We start from the raw sequence: 23,812 nt of genomic DNA, 5'->3' as shown, positions 1-23,812 counted from the left end.
AAATTTAGCCTATAATGTTAAAGAGAAGTTTACGTTATATTTTTTAAAAGCACAGTAGATAAGAAAAACAACAACATTGATTTGGAGATCATCTGTAATTTTTTCATAAAGAACTAGATGTATCCTTTTATTATACAGTATTTCTAGGTACTGTATGTCTTTTTCCAGGGCCAACAAAATGTGAAAAACATGTCATTCATCTATTCTTTAGCATGGAATATATATATATATATAATATATACATGTGTATGTGTCCAAAACGCGGCACTCCTTCAATCATTGTTGCAAATGCTCTGGTGCCATCTGAAGTTATAAGAACCGTCCATGTATAAAGATCCTAATTAGGAGGCAATCTGGAGACTTTTCATCAAAGTGAAATAAAACGGTCCTTTATTGAGGTTCCTACGTTTTGGGAGTTACCCCGTTGTCATGAACAAACAATTGTTTGTCCTTGCGGATGTTTTTATAATATAAATACATATATTTATTTGAACATCAGTATATCAAAACTGTTTTTCAAATATTAGACCCATTCTGATGTAAAAAATCCACACACAATATGCATTGTGCTAATCAATTATTCACATTTTTTGTTTTTTTTCCAGTATGGAAGAATGTGAAGCTCTTTGTACAAGACTTGCCATGATGGTCAATGGAAGTTTTAAATGCATCGGTTCTCCTCAGCACATTAAAAACAGGTACTTCCATGCAATTATTACAAAGCATCATACACATACATAAAGACATATACAGTATTAAGTGCCTCCTGCGTAAAGTGCAGGAGTAAATTCTGAAAAAAGAAGCAATTCCATGTGTATATTGAGTTGGATGTATTCAGCTCTGCAAAAGGAGCATATGTACCAAGTTGACACCAGTAGAAAACAGTAGCACATTTATCTGATTTTCAGCAAAAGCAATACGTTTTGGAATATCATTTGGCGTGTTATTAGTAAATGTAGTTAATAGTGACTTTAATTTGTACATACCATAATACTGCAATGAAAGGTCTGGAAAGTGTAGTTAATAAATGTAAAATAGCAATTTACTGTACCTGTAAAATAAAATTAAACACAAATTCAAAATAAAAGTACAAATTATGTTAAAAAGTAAGTAGTTGTATACCCTTGAAAAATCAAATGGGACTAGTTCCAACCTAAATCCCACTGAGCACTTGTGGGAACAGCAAGACAGGCACAGAATGACCAAAGAGTACTTAAACCAGGCACTTTCTTTTCCATGCTTTGCAAAGGGAAATGACAAATTTTCCTCAGGAATCTTGTTATATTTATGCTCCAATGATGTTTTGCCATAACATCAGCAAATGGTTTTGCAACAATGTACTAGTCTGTTGTCTTTAAATATCCCATTTTGTGCTGTTATTTTGTTGCAGGCTATGAATTTGATAAGTATTGTATTGACTAAACACTTATGAGCCTCAGGAAATTGTATTTTCTTTATTATCATACACACAAAGAGTGCGCAGTGATCAATTTTGTAACAAATGTTTGTTGTTTTGTACTAAGTTTTTAAAATGTAAATGGTATATAACAGTGGTGAACAATAACGAAAATTTATAGAAAACTATATGTCAAAAGAATTTTGAGCACTACTGTAAATCATCATATATTATTATGTACCTTTTATTAAAAGAAATTGTGAGCAGCAGTAGGAAGTTCAGTGGCACTATTGAAGACAAAACATGACAGTCAATCCAAGTACTGTAGGTTGGTTACATATGAAGAAACAATAAAATAATTAGTAAGCAGGCCTCTACGTCAGTAGCGTTTAGTAAGAGATAATCGAGTGATCTGCAGATGATGGTTGTTCATACACACTGAACGACCATCATCTGCATGCTACCGTTGGTCCCGGTGGCTGGGGGGTGGGTAGGGGGTGTGGCCTAATCATGGAAGGGATGGTCACGCCCCCCCTCAGCCCGGCGCACAGCCAATGGGGGGTGCGATCAGCATGATCGCTCCCTCTTTGGCATAGGAGACTGCTCAGGCTGCTGCTTTAGCAGCCTCGGACAGTCTCCCAGTGCAGCCCAGCACACAGCAGCGTGTGCTGGGCTGCTGTGCATGGGGAGCTGTGATGGACCCGGGTAAGTAGTACCCACTCACGGCTCCCGCCCCCTCTCTGCACCCCCTGTGTATGGGCAATCGGCTGATCACCTGTACACACTTGCCGATGGACAGATATATCTGATTGTTAGTATGATGACAATGCTCCGGATCATGAAATCATAAGTGTTACAGCACTTGCTCACAAATACACTGTATCATCCTCCACATTGAGGGCCTGATTCAGACCCAGCCGCTATCTGCGTACGCTTGCTGGGTGCGTATGCAAATTTGTCAAAGTGACACCACGGGAAGCGAACGCTTGCCAAAGCACAAGCGCGCCCACCATGTCTTAGCAAGTGGCCACTTTGCCTGAGCGTATGCCCAATTGCACAGGCAGAGCCGCCCACCAGCACGCGTCATCTCCAGGAAGTGTATTAAAACATTGGTACATCGAGCACCATCGGATGCTAACGCAGAGCTTGTGGTTGCTTTAACCTACCACAAGCATTGCGAGGAAATCAGTGTAAAAAAATGGCAAGTGACGTGTACTATGACACTGCATCTCCAACCCCCCGTTATTAGTTTCCTGCCCCTGTTACCACCCACAAACGGCCTCTCCTGTCACTCATTACCCTGGGCTGCCTTTGCTAGGCAAGCGAGAGGGTTGCAATCGCAGTGTGTAGTTCGCGCAAGCGCAGAACGAACCTCTCGCATGCGCGTATGCAGAACATCGGGCCGCTTGCGAATGCACAGCGTGTCAAACGGCTCTGAATCAGGCCCTGAGTCTTTACTGCAGGTGGCATACTGTAGGTAACAAAATTTCACAGTTCACTTATTAAGTTTTTATTCTTTCTTTTAGATGATACAGGGTCATCCATGATCTTAGAATTCAGTTAAAAGGAATATAAGTTTTACTCATTTAATTTCAGGGCTGCACAGACGGTGTAATGGTTAGCATCACTGCCTCACAGCACTGAGGTTGTGGGTTTGATTCCCACCACCGCCCCAACTGTGTGGAGTTTGTATATTCTCCCGGTGCTTTCGTGGGTTTCCTCTGGGGGCTCAGGTTTCCTCCAACACTCCAAAAATATACTGGTAGGTTAATTGGCTGACAACAAAATTACCCCTAGTGTGTATGTATGTGATAGGGAACATAGATTGTAGTCCTTTGGGTCAAAATGATGGTATGGTCTAAAATTTTCTCTCTTTATTTATTTAACCCTTCTGTTTCTGTGTCCATAACATGCTTATTTAAAACTATGATTCAGATTAAATAAACTACAATTGTCAATAATTTTCCATTATGTATATCGTTGAAGAAAGAGGTGTTAAACATCTGAAATGTTGATGATAATCTGGACACATTAGCACGATTGACAATCTTGCTGATGGTCGGGGCGTTTTACCTTCACCCCGGACCATGCAAGATTGCCGGTACACTTTTACCCAAAGTAATGAACAACGGAACTGTACTTCATTCCATTCTTCATTACACTGCACAGCCCCATATACGATATCATAGAACCTCCATCATATACAATAATAAATTAATTACAGTATAAATTAAAACAATCACTCTAACAATTTAACAACTAATAAAATATAAAAACAAAAACATAACTATGCAAACCATCTTATTTTTCTACTCAAGTATCTTTTATGCTTTTGTATGTATTAGTATTATTAAAATTGTGTCTTTACATAGTAAACGTCTCACAACACAACACTTTTTTGTAGAATGAAATTATTTTTATCATTTAAATTAAAGGCATATACTAGTACACAGCCGTGCTGTGATTCATCTTTCTTTTTTTGAGATACTAGCAGTTGCCCTAAAGTTTGCAGTTTTCTGCAAAAAAAGAAAGAAAGAAACGATTCCTCTATTTCATCATGATATCATCTTTTAATTGCTGACTAAGGTATACGAAACCTAACCTGCATAGTGATTTGCTACTGAATCTTTTCTCTAAGAAATATTTATTGTTGTTTATGCCTAGTGTATTTTATTACATAAAAGAATTGTGCTGGGAAAAAAAAACAGCAATAATCTTCAAGTTAAATCCCACAGCATTAATGAGTTTACTGGGCTATGGATAAACAGCCAGTTACTATGGAAACCGTAGGACTTTCTTACTAATCTTCAGTGTAATATTTTATTTGCAGCAGGTAAAAGTTAAACAGTGATTAAAAATGGGATTACGATAAATCAATGTAAAAATATTGCTATCACCATCTGGTGATGTTCTTCATCTTCAGATTCCTTTTGGTGCACTGTTGGGAAATATGTGCTAAAACTCTGCAGGGCCGGTGAAAGGTTTCTAGGCACCCTATGAAAGCTTTGCATTGTCATCCTAATTCCCCAATACACTCCTTCAATTAATTTACATAAATCTGCACTTACAGTATGTGTTTACCGAAGTCTAATGGGGTGAGTCATTTTTCATATGCACCTTCACCCCTATCAACCCCATTTATCAATTCACCCACCACTTAGCATGCATTAACTTTCCCATCCAGCAGCCATTATCCCATTCATTGCCAAAAATCCAATAATTATTCAAACTCCCAGCTCCCTTTGACACATTCATCCACACTGTCTGCACCCATTAATGTCTCCACCAGGAACCCATACATCCATTCACCAACAGCATCTGTTGATCTATTTGGCCAGAACCATTCCCCACAAAAATGCATTAATCAATTCACCCACTCAGCAGCCATTAGCCCATTCCTCTCTAAGACTCCAATTATCAACATACCCTCACAGCACACATTAACGCATTTGTCCACCCTGTCATCTTACCTTAACCTCCCCACCCAACATTCCATTAATAAATTTACCCACTCAGCATTTATTAACCTATTCCTTTCACATCCATTAATCAATTCACTCTCACAGCACCCATTAACACAATTGTCCACACTGTCAGCAACACTTAACCTCGCCCCACCCAGCACAAATTAATTCATTCACCCCAAGCACCCATTAGTCCTTTCACCCCTAGAACTCATTAAATCCCCTCTCAGCACTTATTAACCTCCCCCCTATGCAGCACATATTAGTCCATTCACTCCCAGCACCCATTAACCCCCTTTTCACATCGCTTAACCTCCCAGCACCTATTAATCCATACACCCTGAGCACTCATTAACCCCCTAACTGCACAAATTACCCCATTAAACCAACCTATTAATCCATTCACTATTAGCACACATTAACTCCCCCATCCAGCACCTATTAATACATTTACTGTCAGCACCCATTAACCTCCCCGAGCACCCATTAACCTCCCCCCACTCAGCACCTATTAATCCATTTACTCTCAGCACCCATTAATCAACTCTTGGCACACAATAATCTCAATCTCACACCAAGAAGCCAATAAAAAATTATCTTACCTGTCTGGTTCCTGCTGCTCATTCAGGTTTATCTTCCTTTTTGTTGTACAGTCTGGGAGGTGGAAATTGCACAATTGATTGCAGTAGAGGGAAGGGGAGGAGAGGGAAAGGGACAGGTGCCCATGCTGCTGCCTACCTGCAGCATTTGCTGATAACACTGACAGCCAGAGAAGCAGGCTGTAGCAGGTATAAATAAATAACAGCTGGTGCAGTTGCTGACAGAGCTGTCACCAGCAGTAAGCACACTAAGGATGTCAGAGACATTCTTAATTTTTCTCCTTGGCAACCTCAGGCAGACGTGCTCCCCATTAAGGCTGAACCTTAATGGGGAACATGGAAGGCTGGCTGGACTGGGGAGGGGGGTCAGGGCAGGGAAGGTTGGCTGGAGTAGGGGGGAGGCAGAGGCAGGAAAGGCTAAATGGATGGTGGGGCAGGATAGGCTATCTGCACAAGATGGAGGGGAATAGAGCAGGGACTATGTACCTACCTGACTTCCTTGTTTCTTCAGAAGGCTCGGTGAAAGCCAGGTGGGAGCGGTGCATATATGCACTAGCAGTCAGTAAAAAAACAGCTCCTGATTAGCTGCCGTTCTGCAAGCTAAGATTGGCTCACGGTCAGCACTTTATTTGAAATGCCAACAGCAGCGCTGTTTCTCACTAACTGCTGGTGCATATCTGCACTGCAATTCCCACCATGGCCCTACCTGTGCAGAGTTTTAATATTCTCCCTGTGCTTGCGTGGGTTTCCTCCGGGTACTCCGGTTTCCTCCCACATGCCAAAAATATACCGGTAGATTAATTGGCTCCCAACAAAAAAAAAATAACCCTAGTGTGTATGTGTGTGTGCATGTGATAGGGAACATAGATTGTAAGCTCCACTGGGGCAGGGACTGATGTGAGTGGCCAAATATTCTCTGTAAAGTACTGCAGAATATGTGTGCAATATATAAATAACTGGTAATAAATAATAGAAGGTCCATCAGTAAGATCTTTGTTGCAAAGTAAAGATTTCCAATTATGAAGGAAAGTTTTTATGTTTCTTTCTCTTAGCACTAGACTTGGGGCCATTGGGTCTGATTTTGACTAGCATGCAGAAGCGTACGCAACAGCGTTTATTGGTGGACACCCATCAGTGACTTTATGAAAATGCTTGTAAAACTCCTTCCCTTGTGTACATCCATTTGGCTTAAATGTGCAAGGACAGCGATGCCCACTTTTAGTATCCATGCATACTGTAATATTGATTGGTGCATCTTCAGATGCCACCATAGGTTGCACCATACAAACTTGAACCAACCCTATGGTAGAGGAAAATTCTCCATCTGACCATTGCCTCCTATGTTTGCAGCTGTGCATCTATCAGTGCACCCACTTGCACTGACACACCCACCACACTCCAATAATATTCCCACTGAACGGACTATTTTTTCATTAATTTCGAGCCATCTCTGAGTCATTACACCAGGAACATCCATAATTTTCCCACATTTTTGAAATTTTCTGTCCCGATGGCAATTGTGCCTTTGTGCATACACTCTGTATAATGCATGTGCCATAAGGGTTTTCAGAAACTTTTGCATATTTGCAGTTGTAAATAATCGCTCAACTAGGTGACATCATCATTGTGTGAGGATAATGTGCGACTCACTTCATGCTCCATCTACATCAAACCAATGGCTTCTCATTCATAGTGAGTAGTAGTTTGAAACCATCATATTTACAATGAATTATTTAATGTTATTGTTATTTTTTTCTTTCTGTTTCATATTCCCCGACATCCTGATAGGCTAGATTACAGTCTCTAACCACAAGCAGGGGGCTGAGTGACTATGATAAAACCACTTATTGGGATATAAGTATTCCCTTTGGAAGCAGAGAAACTTTGCACCTTTTTAGCTACTGTAATTTGCCAATATTGAGCAGAAGTGTCCATGTAGTAAACACCACAACTTATTAAAAACAAGGTTGTTAAAAGAGCTGCTCTATGATACATGTGATGACAATGTCTTCAGTGCATTTCATCAGATGGAGCATTTATGGCTTTGCTGACATATGTTTCAAAGTTTAGATGTAGATGTCCATAATGATCTTTTATGTGGTTACAAGACATCATACATGTATATCAGCTTCACCAAGGGGATACTCCATTAGTTTTCTATGTAAAATGTCATGAAATAATAATAATTTAATTTTTTTACTACACTATGTAGACAAAAGTGATTGGACACTGACAGCAAATAGATCATCAAGATTTTATTCAGTACTTTCTAGGTCCACCACGTGCAGTGATCTTGGCAAACTGTCCACAAGTTACTGGACAACAGCAGGCAGTATGTTTTGCCATTCCGCCTTAAGTACAGTGACCAACTGTGACACTGAAGAAGGCTGAGTCATCTAGAATGCACCAGTCACTCCAATTCGTCCCAGAGGGTCTCAGTGGGGTTAAGATCTGAACTTTGACCAGGCCATTTCATCCGGGTTACCAAATTTTCCTTTTACCAGTCCTGTGTTGCCCTGGAAACATGACAGGTGGCATTGTCATCCTGATTAAACCATTAGTTGTTTCCATAGAACTGCAAGTGCATGGGCCTCCCTATGAAGTGGTCTTGTCAAAACCACCACATTAGTGGTCATATGGAACTCATGTGCAATGGTATGCATGGTATGCATTTCACTAGCGTAGGGGTGTCCAATCAATTTTGTCTACATAGTGTATATTTCTTCCTTGACAGTTCAAGTATCAAACTTAATTTATTTTTATTATGATTGTTAATAACATTTGGGAAATTTGTGCTCACATTCTTCAGCTCGGTAGCTCAAAATGATGAGGCCACATTGAAATTGTACATTTTAAAACAATTATTTCAGTTGATAATGGTAATGGAACTGCATCAGCTTCTTAAATACCATTGGGTTTGTACAGAGTTTATATACGCTTTATGAAGATTTTACTGAATGAAATGAAATATTACATGAATAATATTTGGTGTCAGGGAACATATAGTAGGTATTCACTATAATTAGTAAAGAAAAATCATGTGATAGATTTCTACAACTCTTGATCACCTAGGGGCCTATGTATCAAGCTTTTAAAAAAAATATGTAGAAACTGCAGTTTCTGCATAACTTAATGAATTGTTCCTATGTACGTTTAGCATAATGCAGGATATTTCACAGAAATCTCAGGTAGAGTGCTAATTTGCACTGCAGATCGCAGTCCTCATTATTATCAATGGGGACTACGATCTGACCCCTATGTACCAAACTCCAAAAAGCAAAACTTTTCAGAGTTTGGCCCTAGTAATTTACACCATCTTCAGATGGTATATATTGATTTAAACCTTTCGATCTCTCCCTTGCAGCCTCCGGCCGGCTCCAAATGCTAAAATGCTACACATACGCAGTGTCAGCTTCCACAGGAGAAGTCTTTCACAAATTTGAGACAACAACAGTTTGCTGGGGATATAACTTACAGGGACAGCGTTACCGCAACCGTTGTCCCTGCATGTTCACCTTTGTACATAGCGGGGACATTTCATTAAAAACTAAAATATCTCCAGCGTTATGGATCCTTAATAATCGCGGGAGTTCAATGATTATTAGAGCATAGATCCCTTAGTCTTTGTGAGGTTTGGATACATGTATCATTAAATTTAAAAGTAATAGCTTTTAATTAAAAACCAAGTGTCATGTAAGGGAATACCATTACTTCACACAAAATATATATAGATTATTAAAATATACTATACAACTAATTTAAATGCAAAGTAAAATATTTGATTCTCTATATTTAGGTTTGGGGATGGTTATTCAGTGATTGTGTGGCTCAATAAAGATTCAGTTTGTGGACGTGATGTCTTTGATTGCTTTAAGCATCATTTTCCAGGAGCATATCTAAAGGTAGGAATGTGAATATTGACAATATGTTAATATTTGCTATTTTCCTCTTTTGTTATATTTTAATTTTACCCAAATGTATTTGTTATATTAAATGTTCAACTTGTGGCTATAATTCATTAGGTTTCAAAATATAACTGCATGAATGCAATGTTCTGTTTGGCTAATATAGCGTAAGGTACAGAATACAGAATACCTACAGTAATGTTTTCCTTTTATTGACGAAAGTATCCAACTTTAAGAATGTGTAACACTGTCTCATTTAATCTATGGAATATTCCAGGGACTTTCATTTGCAGTTACCTGATGCTTTGGAATTAAATACTGGACCTCTTTCTGACCTTTCTATTTCTCAACAGGTTGTTTTTTTCTATCAAGCACAATGTACTTTTGTAAAAGTGTGTTATAGCTAATTTTAGGTCACACTGCACTTCTCAAATTTACTTTTTCTTTCTGATACTTCTTATTAACCTTCATTTATATAGTACCTACAGATTATGCAGAACTTTGCAAAGAATATTTAATCATTCATAGCAGTCTCTGCCCCAAAGGAGTTTACTATCTACATTCCCTACCGCACATGAAGGTTAACTTCATCAAAATCAGAATCCAATTAACCTATCTGTATAAATTTTGGACTTTGGGAGGAAATTGGAGCACCTGGAGGAAATCCTCTCAAGTATGGGTAGAACACACAAACATACAGGACCTGATTCTGAGTAGGGAGAAAATAAAAAAGAGCAAATAATTGTGCACCTGCATAAACTATGTTGCAAAGCAAGGGGTGCAAATACATTTATTTATTTATTTATATGCAGGGCAAATACTGGCTGCTTTATTTTTGTTTCATGTAGCCCACTAGTACTGCACGGCTTTAATTTACAGTGCAATTTAGATGTCGGTTAGAATATACCCCTCCCAAAACTAATATCTGCATATTGTAAATCTGCCCCACCTGCAGTGTAGCATGGCTTTACCAAGATGCACAGTTACTGACATATCTGACATGTCTGAATGATGAACAATGAACGATGCGCATTCTCGATGGTCAGATAACGATATCTGACATCTGATGTGTTTGCAGTCAGATTTGGACGATTCCATTCATTTTAATGCAGTCAAAAATTGTTCATAGTTCAAATCATTAAAATCGTTCAAATTGTTGGTCAAATCGTTCATATCGTTCAGATTGTTCAAATCGTTCATCTGACACATCTGACAAATCTGACCGTGTGTATGCTCCATTACTTGCTCTTATTGCTTTACTCCCAACTCAGAATCAGACCCAGAATGTGTCTTGGTAGGAAGTAAACCTATGACCCCAGCACTATGAGGCAGCAATGCTGACGACTATAACACAGAAAATAAATAAAAGAAAAGAATAAAAAATATTCAGAAGAAATATACAAAATTCTAACAAATATTGCATACTGTTTAAATTAATAGTAATTATCTTAATGCTAATAATGTAATATTATTAAGTATATTTTTGTATGTGTTTAAAACTACAAAGCAGTGAGTAGTGTACATGATAAGTATGCTGTCTTTATTTAGAGGCAGCATCTGAGTACCTTGGAATACCGTGTTGCGCAACAAGAGGATTGCGTGGGAGACTTATTTTATGTTTTGGATACTATGAAAACAAAAGGTCTAATCAAAAGCTATTCTATTACACAAGCAACTCTGGAACAGGTAATTCATAAACAATTTATCTGTTAAAAATGTCATTGTGAACAAAGGGGCATATGTATCAAAGCTTGATGTGAGATAAAATTGTGAGATATATATTACCAACCAATCAGCTTCTAACTTACAATTTGCAGGCTGTGTTTAAGAAATTATAGTTTGGAGCTGATTGGTTGGTGATATATAGTTCACAATTTTATCTCACATCAAGCTTTGATACATATGCCCCTATACCTTTTGTGAAAGGTCACTGTACAGTTGTTTGTGATTCCATAACTGCCTTAGAAAGGGGTTTCTCACTGTGAGGGGAGTCAGGCCATGGGTCTACCTAAAATAAGAATGGAGATATCAGACTAATGTGATTGTGTTTATGTGATTTGTTTTTAATTTTTACACACAAAGGCACAATTGGGATCATCCTCGAAATCAATCAGGGCATTTCTTGTCAAAAGAGCATATACTTTCTATGATTGACAGCTGTCTGTCTGAGGTTTGGTTTTGTCTTCCTTTGCACCATCAGTTAGATTTTAGGAAAGTTTTAACTGGATGGATGGCTCCCTAACTCAGTGCCTGATTCAGATATGGGCACAAATGCCATGCACTGCGGCTGTGCGTAAGCATGCAAATGTCGCAGCTATCTGGATCTGTATTGAGACGCTACTGGTAGTTTTGCAAATCCAAATGACTGTGTACAAAGATGGAGCTTGATCGCATATCAGTCGATAATTAGCCTTCTGTGTAACCCTAACGTCGCGCAGAATGGCATACGAGATCGCAGTCACGGGCAGAGGCACACCCCGAAAATGGTAGTAGCACACCTGCGTTGAGTCACCACCTCCCCATTGAAACCCTCAAATGGTCCCTGCCTGTCAATCACTTTGCAAATAAATCCTCACTGCAATTGACATCAGTAAATAAACCTGACGCATGCGCAGATTACAGATAATTGGTCATATGTATAAACATCTTCATGGCAGCCTTCTCTGAATCAGGTCCATACACCACAACCACTAGCCACAGTTATGTTCCAAAGAACATTTAGTAGCATTCTTGGTATTGCTGTAGAGGCAAAGAGCAAAATAATAGATCATAGCTACATAAAGGTAGAAACATATTTTCCTCTACATGTATACTACATTTTAATTAACATTAACATTTTCCCAACTTATGTTAATATTTCTTATGTATTGAATTCACATTTCTTTCTGGAAGAAAGTGAAAAGTTTAGCATAAGCCACAAGCTTTACAATGCATGAAATCAGGCCAAATAGCTATGCAATGCATGGACTTCTTTGTGTGTTCTTTCAAATTATGCAGTGCTAAATAAATAAATAGGATGACAAACAGACACTCTGTGAAAGTAAGTTTGCTGTGCATTACTCTGTTTCACAGAGTTAACTCCATGCCAAAACATTCATTTTGTTTCCTCCTAATATTTAGATCTTATTTTTCTTTTTTTTTTGTTCATTACTTTATATATTGTAGAATAAACACCTTACAAAAATGTGTAGTAATTTAAAATATACTACCATACCAAACCACTGGAACTTTAAAATATTGATAGGAAACATGTGACTTTGAAAACTATGAATGACAAATTGTAATTGTTTTGCATCTTCATTTCAGCACTGTACATTGTAAAAACATTTTAATCTTTTAGTGTCTAGTTGAAATAAAATATTTATAATTCAAATGATCAAACTAGAACAATTACCAGTATTGGTAACTAAAAATTGGCAACTACAAGATTTGCTCCTTGCACTGTAGGTTTTAGCAACAATATAAAGAAACAAAATGATCCTGCGCACTGAGCTCTTTAAAGGAGGTAAGCTGCTAACAACTTATAGGTATCCCCACCTATATATATTAAACATGAATAAAAAGTATGTTGTAGCGCTCAACCTTCTCGTTCCGTCCAGTAATATATGAATGGCTAATTGTCAAATGAATGACTAATTATCATTAAATTGAAACAAATAGATTCTGATGGTGTAAATTGAGTACCATGTACCAAGTTATAGTCAATGAAAAAGATAAGATAATGATATCTCATTAGTATGAAAATCCCACCAATCAATTAAGCTATCTTTGTTTTATTTGGACACATTTTAATTAATACCCCTTTTACACCAAAATCCTGGGTCTGACCCTGGAATTTGAACACTGGTCAATCCCGGGTCGAACTCGGCTTCAGACCTCGTTTACACTGCAACCTGACCCGGGTTATTCCCGGGTTTGCCCCGTTCACACTGAACCCGGGTAATCCCTGCTTTTCTCTATAGAAGTCATTAAATATGGTCTGTTTTAAGGTCTGACAAAGATGGTCACAAAAGGCAACAAAAGAGAGGGCTGGGGACTGATTACAGCATTGCTACAGGCTGCTGTTCTGGCTGTGGCAGGCTGTGTATCAGCCTGCGTTTGTGGCTGCTGGTCAGGCTGTGGTGCAGGTTGCAGTTCTGGCTGTGGCAGGCTATGTGCCTGCCTGCTTTTGTGGCTGCTGGTCAGGCTGCAGTGGTGCAGGAGGTTAGGCAGGCAAGCGATGGCTTCATGTGAGTCTCTCTCTGCAGGGCACTGACAAATGACATCATCTGCCAGTGCCCCAGAAGCTCCAATCAGCATCTTTCAGAGCTAGCCGGGTCAAATAAGCAGGGTAGCACCCTTCACACTGCCGCATGACACGGGAACAACCCGTGTTTAACCCTGCTCTCAACCCGAGTAAGATTCCTGGGTAAATCAACCCGCAAATTTTTTCTGGGAGCCGTTCACACAGAGCATCGACCCGGGTCGACCCGGCAATAACCCGGGTTATTCGGTTGGTGTAAAAGGGGTATAATTAATTTTGTTCCAATTTGAATGCAAAAATAATTTGTGTTATCTATAGAAGCTGATATTTTTTATGACCATTTTTTAGGAGCGGTTGCAATACCTAACATGGACCCCAGCTGCTACTGTATATATGTTATATAGGCACACCTGGGTTTTTGGGAGTTTATTTAGTAAAAATCTGTTTTTAAAAGCCCTAGATTCTTAATGACTTTGAGTGCTGGGTTTAAAAGGACAATGTTAAAATGAGCAAAATCAGGTTTGTTTTTCATGTATTATGATTACCCTTTTAAGTCTAGCCAACAGCTTTAAAAAGCTGATCTTCAGTAAATAAACCCAAGTTTAGCAATGATGCAATACATCAAATAAAGATTTTATAGCAAACATAGGCTTTAACCAAATAAATACATATTTTTTTAGTAGGTGGGCAAGAAAATTGTTCACTTTCTTTAGGGCTATCACAGCAAATAAAAAATTCATACATTTTAAATGTTATTCTTATGGGCAAGAGCTACATTTTGCCTCATAGCACCCTCTTAAAATCTATATTATGTACATTAGCAGAACAATTGCTGCTTTTCTTTTCTCAAAACTCGATGTCTGAAAGTTAGCAAATGTTTTTTTTATGGAAATGCTTTGGAATATTGATATTGCTGATTTATAAAGTCTGTACAGTAGCTTCTGCTCTAGTGGTGAGAAAATCCCTAAATCCTGCTACAGTAAAATTAAAGTTTTTAGAGAATTTAGGGGTTCTTCTTATTTACCATCCATTCCAGCCAGGCTTCCAGTGCTATGTGCGACCTGAGGGCCTGATTCAGAGCCGGACGCTATTTGCGCTCACTCGTTCAGAAAAAGGGGCCAGCTATTTAAATTGAGCGCTTGCTCTTTGCGGTCTGTTGACGTCTCTATGTCTGAGCGAGCTAACAAAATATGCGCTAGCTATTTTGTAAAGACGCCCCCTGGCCGCTCGCATCATACGTCATCTCTGCTATTTATTTGATTAATCGAGTACATCGAAAGGCATCTGAACTGCTCGCAGTGCTTGTTGTTGGATTTTCCTATCGCAATCATGCGAACAGTTCAGGCTAAGAAACAACCAAGTGACGTGGTCGATGACGCTGCTTTGTTAATTATGCCCACCCTTAAAATGCCCGTTTTGACCTTTTGGCACGCCTGCGTTCAGATCACCACTCCCCGTTTTCAAGCACCTTCCCCTGTTACCACCCACAAATGCCTCATTCTGTCACTCAAATTAGCAGGCACTCGCTATTTTGCGAGCACACAATTTCCGACCGCAATGAATGGTTCGCGCATGCGTATTACAACCCATATGCATGCGTAGTTGTGCGAACATCGCTCGGAGCGAACGAGCGGCTGCTTACGAGCAGCTCTGAATCAGGCCCTGAGTTCAGCATGCACAGATAGACCCTAACTGGCTGGAAAAAGGTAAGAATATCCTTACCTCTGCCAGGTCAGCATCCCCGGTAACTAAGCATCTCTCAGTTGTCCTGGAAATTTTCTAATGGCATATAGTGGCAATACAAGGTTTTAATAATTGCTGGTAGATCATAGTTTCTTAAAATGCTTTGCTTCCTGGACCAGTAACTGTTGTTAGCAGGGCTGCCATCAGAAATTGTGGGGCCCAGTACAGATGAAATAGGCAGGGTTCCCTCATCCTCCAACCCATTGGATGCAAAGGTCCAATGAGCCCTGGTGGTAGTAAGGTTATAGATGACAATAACCCTTTGAAAAGAGAAAAAGTCTAAAATTATTTATTAATGAAATATTGTCTTACCTGCTATCTTTAGATTCTATTATGTGGCATTAAACATGATCTTGTCTTTGCTCTTCCATGGTACTCCTGATCGGCAGCCCCTGGCCATGGGGATTGGGTGTAAAATTCACAGTTGGTGATGAGTCAGAAATGGGGAGGAGGGAGTCAGAGGAACTTATGGGGAGTGGCTGTCAGAAGTACAAATGGGGTGTGATGGGTTCAGTGGCATACATGAGAAGCAGAAGTCAAATGAGGTGGGTCAAAAGTACACATGAGGAGGGGGAGTCAGGGACGCACTTGCTGTGGGGGTGGCATAGGCACACTTGGGGAAGGATAGATGTGAGAGTCTCCCTTCTTCATGTGCCCAGGGAAGAGTCATATAGGGAATTGCTGAATGGCATTTGCACATGGAGACATTTTTCTAGATGTATAAACAGAAACTACGGGTAAACCCAGCGGCTAATAGAATTTGCCACTGTATGTTGCAAGGTATCCACCAATTCCATTATCCTCAGTCTGTGACTACCCCTCCTAACAGTCCAATACTTAATGCGGATGAGTCACAACAGATCAGCGTATTAATTTCCTGAAGATCTATGTGCTGCTGTGAACATTGCCATGATTTAAATGCTTTCATCTTTCCCCACTGGAATACTGGATTCAGATGTAGATACAAGAGATAAAGATTGGTTATGGTGCTCTGATTATAGAACCATAAAATGGATATGGATGGAGGTTTGAATATAAAATTTATTGTACCTTCAAACCAGGGGCACATGTGGACGACCACAAATAATTCCATATCTCACATTCACCAAATTATTGGTGATTTTCAGTCTAGTTTACCTGAAAAACAAGCACACCCAAAATTCATTGTTCTGAGCCAAATTGAATTCTGTCTAGGATCAATTTTGGGGTTCCGGGTAGTTCCAAGTCCCGGCTCAGGTCTGCTGTAAGTTAATAACTAAGATTCAAAAACTGAATCTTGGTTTTGGATTGCATGTAAACAGGTCCAAATTACATGATTTTAGCTGTTTATCAATTTTAATGCAATCCAAAACAGAATTCAAACCAAAACTCTTGAGGGTGGATTTGCCAAAGTCATAACATTTGAGGGCAGTTTTACCAAAACCAAAACATGGGGCTTCATGCATCTCTCTACAGTAGTTAACAGTGGCACAGAGCCTAGATATAGTACCCCTATATGCAGGAACCACTTCAAATTAATATATATTGTGTATACTAGAGGTTACCAAATGTGGTTCTCTAGGCTCCCCAACACTTCAGGATTTATAAATATAGATAAATTTATAGATAAAGATAGGCTACTACCTTGGCAGATAAGCATTTTCTCTCTTCATATCTCCTATTAATTTTGTCTATATGTATCCATTGTATATTCCCCTTTAATAAAGCCCCCTGTTTTAAAATACACCACTGATGATGGGTCTTTCTTTGATTCAAAAGACCACCATCTAAAAACGTGGAATACTTTGGGGTGAGAGGAATACAGGAATACAGACGAATAAAGAACCTACCTTTATATTCCTATACAAGACTCTAACTGGTACGCACAATAATTATTAGCCTCGTATTGTGTACTAGACTTACTACACTATATTTTCTCTCTTCTATTTGGCTCTAATATGAGCCTTTATCATTGAAGTTCCCTTGTGTGGCACCAAATATCCGGATACAGCTATAACTGCATCCAGCTGACAAGACCACTCAGATAAGCATTAAAGAATTTATTTCTGGTACGCACAATTCCATTTGAGCACAGATACACTACCCTTTCTACCCCACTTTCTAAATTTATAGATAAACCTGAACTGTTGAGGAGCCTTTTGAACCGTGTTTGGGAACCTCTGGTGTATACTGTCTGGGATAAGAGGAGATGACCCTATGAATTTCCCTAAGCTGTATGTGGCACATCTGAGTACAGAGTGGGTGCTGTAGGTTTACATAAAGAGCCTTGTGCACTTGGTTTGAGTGCAGCTGACATCCCAGTGCCTGGTGTGACAGAGGCTAGCTGAAGCCCCCATATTGTATGGGCTCCCAATGTTGACTCCAACAGCTTGGCAGCACAACACAGGATCCTGTCTGTCCCACTCCCTCCTTGCTTGCAGTCACATTGTTCCTGCTTTTGGCGGACAGTACCATTTGGCATTGCAGTGCGGGGGAGGGCTGTAGCTATTTATTAGCATTCCCATCTTGGAGATAAATCCTTGCACAGCAGAAAGGGTAATGCAAAGGGGTGGAAGGCTGGTTTGGGCACATCAAACATCTCTGTGTGCGTACAATGAGGTGTGAAGAGACATACAGTGGCGAATGGAAAAGCTGATAGTCAGAAGATGAGGACAGTCTCCTGATTAAAGCCTCTGCTCTGACCTTCTATGAGAAATAAGGAGGCCAAGAGCATCTATTTGAAATCCCTTCTGTTCTACGGGCCTGCTGCTAGTCACAGTGACAGGAAAGCCCACAGAGCACAGATGATCCTGACCGCAAACTGCTTTGTACTCAGCCATATCATATGTGCTCTGTAGGCCCCCCAATTAGCCTGGGACTGGTACAGTAGTAATAGGGTCTCCTGGCTAAGGCATTACACCCCGATCGGTTTGGGTCCAGTATGGTTTTAAATATAGGGGGACCCCTACGCAATTTTTTCCCCTATTTTTAAAACCAGCACTAGCCCTGCAGCCTGGCCCTAGTTCCTAAATTATGGTGGAACCCTACTCATTTTGTTCCCCATAATTTTTGGAACCAGGACTGGTTGGCTAGTCCGGGGCTGGTTATGCTTTTGGGGGGAATCTTACATAATTTTTTTTAAACCTTTAACCCATTTTTAAACTGGTACAATACACACAAGCAGCCTTCACATATCTCACTGATATGTGCAGGCTGCTAGCTCAGGAGAGATTTGCAGAGAGAAAACACTGCAATCTCAGGTGAGTAATCTCATCTTCACTTGCAACTTGTGGGAGATATCTCAATCTGCATCACCATCAGAAAACTAACTTTCAGCTAAACTCACTTCTTTGCAAATTTGTGAGATGAAAAATGCAAAAATCACTCGAGATTCAGCAATGCAAATTGAGATAAAAAAAAAAAACTTGACCAATCTTAAATCTTAGTAAATTTACCCCTATGTCTTACTTATATAACCTGTTTACATCCCATTACCACCGAATGCTGTGCTGTTGATCTTTTCTGTGCAGGAAGCTTTAGGTTCTGCTGGAAGTCCTTCTATGGTTTCTGGCTTGGTGACTCCTGCAGATTTAATTGACCTTACAGAAAATCATCATAATGCATACAAATTATTCCCTTATGGCACTCAGTCATACTTTAATCTCATAATATAACTAGCGTTATACAGCTTTTGTTTATTTTAAAGCTAAAGCCTGCAATACTTGGTTTAGCATTGATCTACTATTTTCCTAATTATGCTACTCAACATACATTTTGACATACTACTGTTTAATGGAAAAACTGCACTCTTTGACATTTGGCTCTCAAGTTATATAACACTTCCTTAATTTTCCTTGTAATTTTCACATCTCCCTTTACAAGTAGTTAATTAATTTATTTTTCATACAGTATCAAAAGATAGTACGTCAGTAATTGAATCATCTACTCTTTTCATGGTTTGCAAGATACCTTTTATAAGTAAAATGGCAGAATTTGCCTTGGTGTGTTTATTTCAACACAGCACAACTGTAATTAATTTATTGTATATAACTTATGTATATATATATATATATATATATATATATATATATATTAGTATATACTTTAATACTATGTCCTAGAAACATATTTGACCAATTAGGGAAACAGTTTTCTTGCATATATATGTCATATATAATTCCTATGTTTCCTTTTCTGTTACCAGGGCCAAACTGCTCATCTATCAGTTCTGGCAAATGCAAGAAGGGCCGATGACCAGATAGGCCAGTACTGCCAGTGCAGACAAGGGAAGAGTGGGGTGGATGTCGCAGCACTGTTGATTTGGTGCCAAGCAGCTGGATGATTGCAGCTGGAGCATCGGTATGCAGCCACAGCATTGGCAGCTGAGACAACGCAGCCATCATTTTTGATGGCACTGGTCACAAGCCAACCGTAGCTCATGGACCAGCAGCCAATCAGCAGTGGCTGATGATCCATGAACTCTGATTGGTTCGCAACCAGTGCAAAATCTGAAATGCCAGCAGTGCTGTCTATCCATGGCTGTAGGGTTGGCACAATGTCTAAGGGGCATTACTGTATATGGCATATTGTGTAATGGGGCATTACTGTATATGGCATAATGTGTAAGGGGCATTACTGTGTGGCATAATGTGTAAGGGACATTACTGTGTGGCATAAGGTGTTTTAAGGGGCATTACTGTGTGGCATAATGTGTAAGGGGCACTACTACTACATGGCATAATATGTTTTAAGGGGCATTACTGATGCATGGCATAATGTGTTATAAAGGGCACTACTACTGCATGGCATAATGTGTTTTTAAGGAGCACTACTACTGGGTGGAATAATGTGTCTTAAGGGACACTACTGCTGTGTGGCATAATGTTTATAAGGAGTAATACTGTGTGCATTAACATGAATGGGCTCTGTGTGGCATAGCATGAATGGGCTCTGTGTGGTGTAACGTGAATAAGGGTGTCACAACCAGGAATGTGAGGGGTCAGCAGCATTTACCTGTCCAGATGATCTGGCAGGGTCCTTCTGGCAGGGGTGCAGGCACAAAGAGGTCTGCGCTGCATGCTACAGGGGTCTGGAGGCATAATGTCCAGGCTGCTAGTGTGAGTGATGTACACCTTGGCAGCGCTTCAGCGCGACATGGGCGCCGCCATCTTGGATGGGGTCAGATGACTCCTTTCAACCAATCCAGTCAGAGCATTCCTTGGAGCCCTAGCAACCATTGTCACTTCCTCCAGGTACTTAAGGGCTGAACTGCAATTCTTCTGTACCAATGAAACATTATTCCCAGCCTAGCTGGGTGTTAGTTCTCTGAGCTCCTTGCCTTACCTTGCTCCTGCTGAGTCTCACATATGTGCTATTGCTCCATGTTCCAGCCTCCTAGATGCTCTGCATACTAGTGGTGCTACTCCCAACTACCACCCCTAGAGGGAGCCCTGCTTAAAGCCATTCTGACAGTCTGTGCTCCTCCTGAACTTTCCAGTGTCCTGTTGTGTATATCCACAGTCCATTGCACGTGTATCTCTCCATCAGTATCACTTCTCCATCAGTGGGACATCCATGAGCAACACACATCTCAGACCAGCGTCCTTTCAATATCAGACATCTGTCTTTATAACCTCTCCTGGATCCACCCCAGGTTCATCCGCACAAGTTCTTAATCCTCCTATGACAAAGTAGCTCTACTGTGTGGCATAACATGATGAAGGGACACTACTATGTGGTGTAATAAGATATAGGGACACTATTGTGCAGTGTAATGTGACAAAGGGACACTACTCCGGGGTGTAAGGTGACAAAGGGATACTACTGTGTGGAATAATTTGAATTGGGGATACTATTGTGTGGTTATGCCCCTTCCCAGCGAGACCACACCTGTAATTTTGGTATATGCTCTCCCTGCTTTGTTTGTGGATAGCAGCACCAATGCTCTAATGTACACAGGGAAACAAAATGTGTAGTTACAGCTCAGCTTTAGTGTGCACACATGTGTTCAGCACCCCTGCCTTAAAATATTCCTACAGTGAACGCTAAGTGGGAGGAGTCAGGAATTGTAATGGGAGGAGTCTATGCCAGGAGCCAGATTTTGACGCGAGGTGGGCCTGTGTGCTTTAAATGCCAGAGCCTATTTTTAGTCCCAGTCTGGCCCTGTCTGTTACTATATGGATATTTTTATATGTAAATGTGTCCTTAATAAAGAAACAGAAAAGAAAAGGGGTATCTTTCATATTGAATCAAGTTATACTAATGGAAATTGTGTAAATAAGTGCATGGATAAGATCAGAAGTTAATGATAAAACCCTACTGGATTTAAAGTTAGAACTGACTGGGCTAAAGTAAGTGGAGGCATTTTTCTGGCGGCTACAGCAAGTGGTTTGGGTATATTAGCAATGTTCTCACTCTGAATGCTTTGGTTGTTTCTGCTATTAGAATAATACTGTACAGTACATTAAGTGAAGTTTTGCAGAAAATACTGCTCCTAGAATACATAGGTCCTGATACTGAGTCACACGCAATGATCACACAATGCCAATGTTCACATAATTGAGTGATTGTTTGCAACTGCACATGCACAAAACTTTATGAAATCCCCCACGAAGCATGTGTTACCACAGAGTGAATGCACAACTGCTCTGTTGCGATCGATTTAGTCATTATCAGAAATGTGGCAGAAAAGTGATGGGGGTTCCTGGGCGGTGACTGAGAGGTAGCAAGTTGTGCGCGCAAAAATGGTCACCTCAGTAGGCATATTATGAGAGCATTGTGGGCATGTCAATGCAAGCAGCTGCATTCCCAGACGAAAATATGCAAACATAGGAAGATATAGTCAGACAGAGGAACTGCATCTGCCATAGGGTTGATGCAAGTTTTGATGGTGTGACAGATTGGTGCATATAAGCATCTCAGTCATTGCACATTTGGTAAAATATATGTACACTAGGGAAGAAGTTTGTAGAACCATTTGCATAAAGTTGGAGACTGGCAACCGCCAATAGTTGCTACATGCCCATTTGCATGTGACTCACAATGAGGCACATATTGCCTTAAACCAGTAACATTAATGACACCTAGCAGTTAATATGTTATTGGCCACATCCCAGGGAACTGTTTACCATAGAGCTCAGGTATGCCATGCCTATTATTTGCACACTGACATATGAAGTCTTGTAGTGCTGAACATGTCTTTTTGAACAATGTGGTTGTGTTGTGGTTAGCACTACTGCCGCTCAGCACTGAGATCATGAATTTGATCTGCACTTATATGGCATATATTTCCATAAACATTGCTAGCCATTCACTTAGGAGCTGAAATCTATCTTTTTGTGGCTTTCCACATCTCTGATGGAATGGGATTGAAATACTGCGGCTCAACAGCCGCTGGTTCAAATCCTGACAGTGACAGTGTGACAGATCGTGATACTGACTGGAGTTGGCTAGTACCCTGGGGGTCGGTCTTTTTCCAGCATCGGGATTAAGATAGGCGTTGGCATTTCAACGCCTATTTTAAGTCCCTTGTCAGGCAGATCATGTCTGGATTTATACTGGCGGCATTGCGTCCGCCAGTCTATTAACTACTGTACTTCCCATCTCTAATATTTACTTTGCAAAACATCTATTGCACCTATTTCCATGTTGTAATTCCCCTTTTTCAGCTTATGGGTTAGAAGCAGGCTAACATGAATTCCATTTTCCCTAATTTCTATCTACTTTGTTTAATTATTTTTCATTTCTTATTATTACACTGGACTGGAGTTACTGTAACTAGCATACATTATGTTGACCTAATCATGATGTAGTTTCCACATTAAAATGCCTATCATGTTTAATTTGAACTTCGGCACTCGGTTTTTGAGGCACAGTACACAAGTTTTTGTCTCCCAAATTTACACACTATTACATTAGTCTCAATATTTAAAACACGAGCAAGCTCAAATCCAATATATTATATGGAGTGTGTCTGACTTCAGTGGTGTGCAAAGTATTTGAAGTAATGCTAAGAGATACCAACCAGAGATATGATACTGAAGATATATACAGTATGCAATAGTATTATTAGCAATGTAGTTAATGTGATATATTTGGATTTTGCTTAAGTATGGCATTTGATACAATTATACATAAGGGACTGGTACATAAAATGAACACACTGGGAGTATGAAAAAATATACACAAGGATAAATAAATATCTAAGAAAAAGGAAGAAGGTTACAAAATGAGATAAATGTAGTTGTTATCTCTGGGGTGAATTATGGGCCCTACCCTTTATCTTTTTTATTAATGATCATGTAAAAGGTCAAGAATGTAGGTTGTTCTGACTTGCAGATGACACTAAGCTTTTTAGGGTTATTAACACAGATCAATAAATTACATTTAAACAGAATTACATAGCACAAATAATTAAAATTCAAAATAGAAAAATTCAGAGTAATACAATTTTGGAGAAATTACATAGTAAAGGACTTAGGTAT

At 39.7% G+C, this 23,812-nt stretch overlaps 1 protein-coding gene across 1 annotated transcript in view; it reads left to right on the top strand.

Annotated features, from left to right (window-relative positions):
- LOC148507692 (ATP-binding cassette sub-family A member 13-like) overlaps positions 1-23,812 on the top strand; it is a 186,115-nt gene that overhangs the window by 144,620 nt on the left and 17,683 nt on the right. Inside the window, exons 8-10 of the mRNA XM_088445628.1 lie at positions 606-698; positions 9,256-9,361; positions 10,913-11,050. Of these exons, the coding sequence (XP_088301754.1) occupies positions 606-698; positions 9,256-9,361; positions 10,913-11,050 (337 nt within the window). The remainder of the gene's footprint in view (positions 1-605; positions 699-9,255; positions 9,362-10,912; positions 11,051-23,812) is intronic.

This window comes from Taudactylus pleione, unplaced genomic scaffold (genome assembly GCF_031769625.1).
Source record: "Taudactylus pleione unplaced genomic scaffold, aTauple2 ptg000386l, whole genome shotgun sequence".
Taxonomy (NCBI): Eukaryota; Metazoa; Chordata; class Amphibia; order Anura; family Myobatrachidae; genus Taudactylus; species Taudactylus pleione.
Note: the sequence above shows the minus strand (reverse complement) of the source record. Positions and strands in the feature narration are given on the sequence as shown.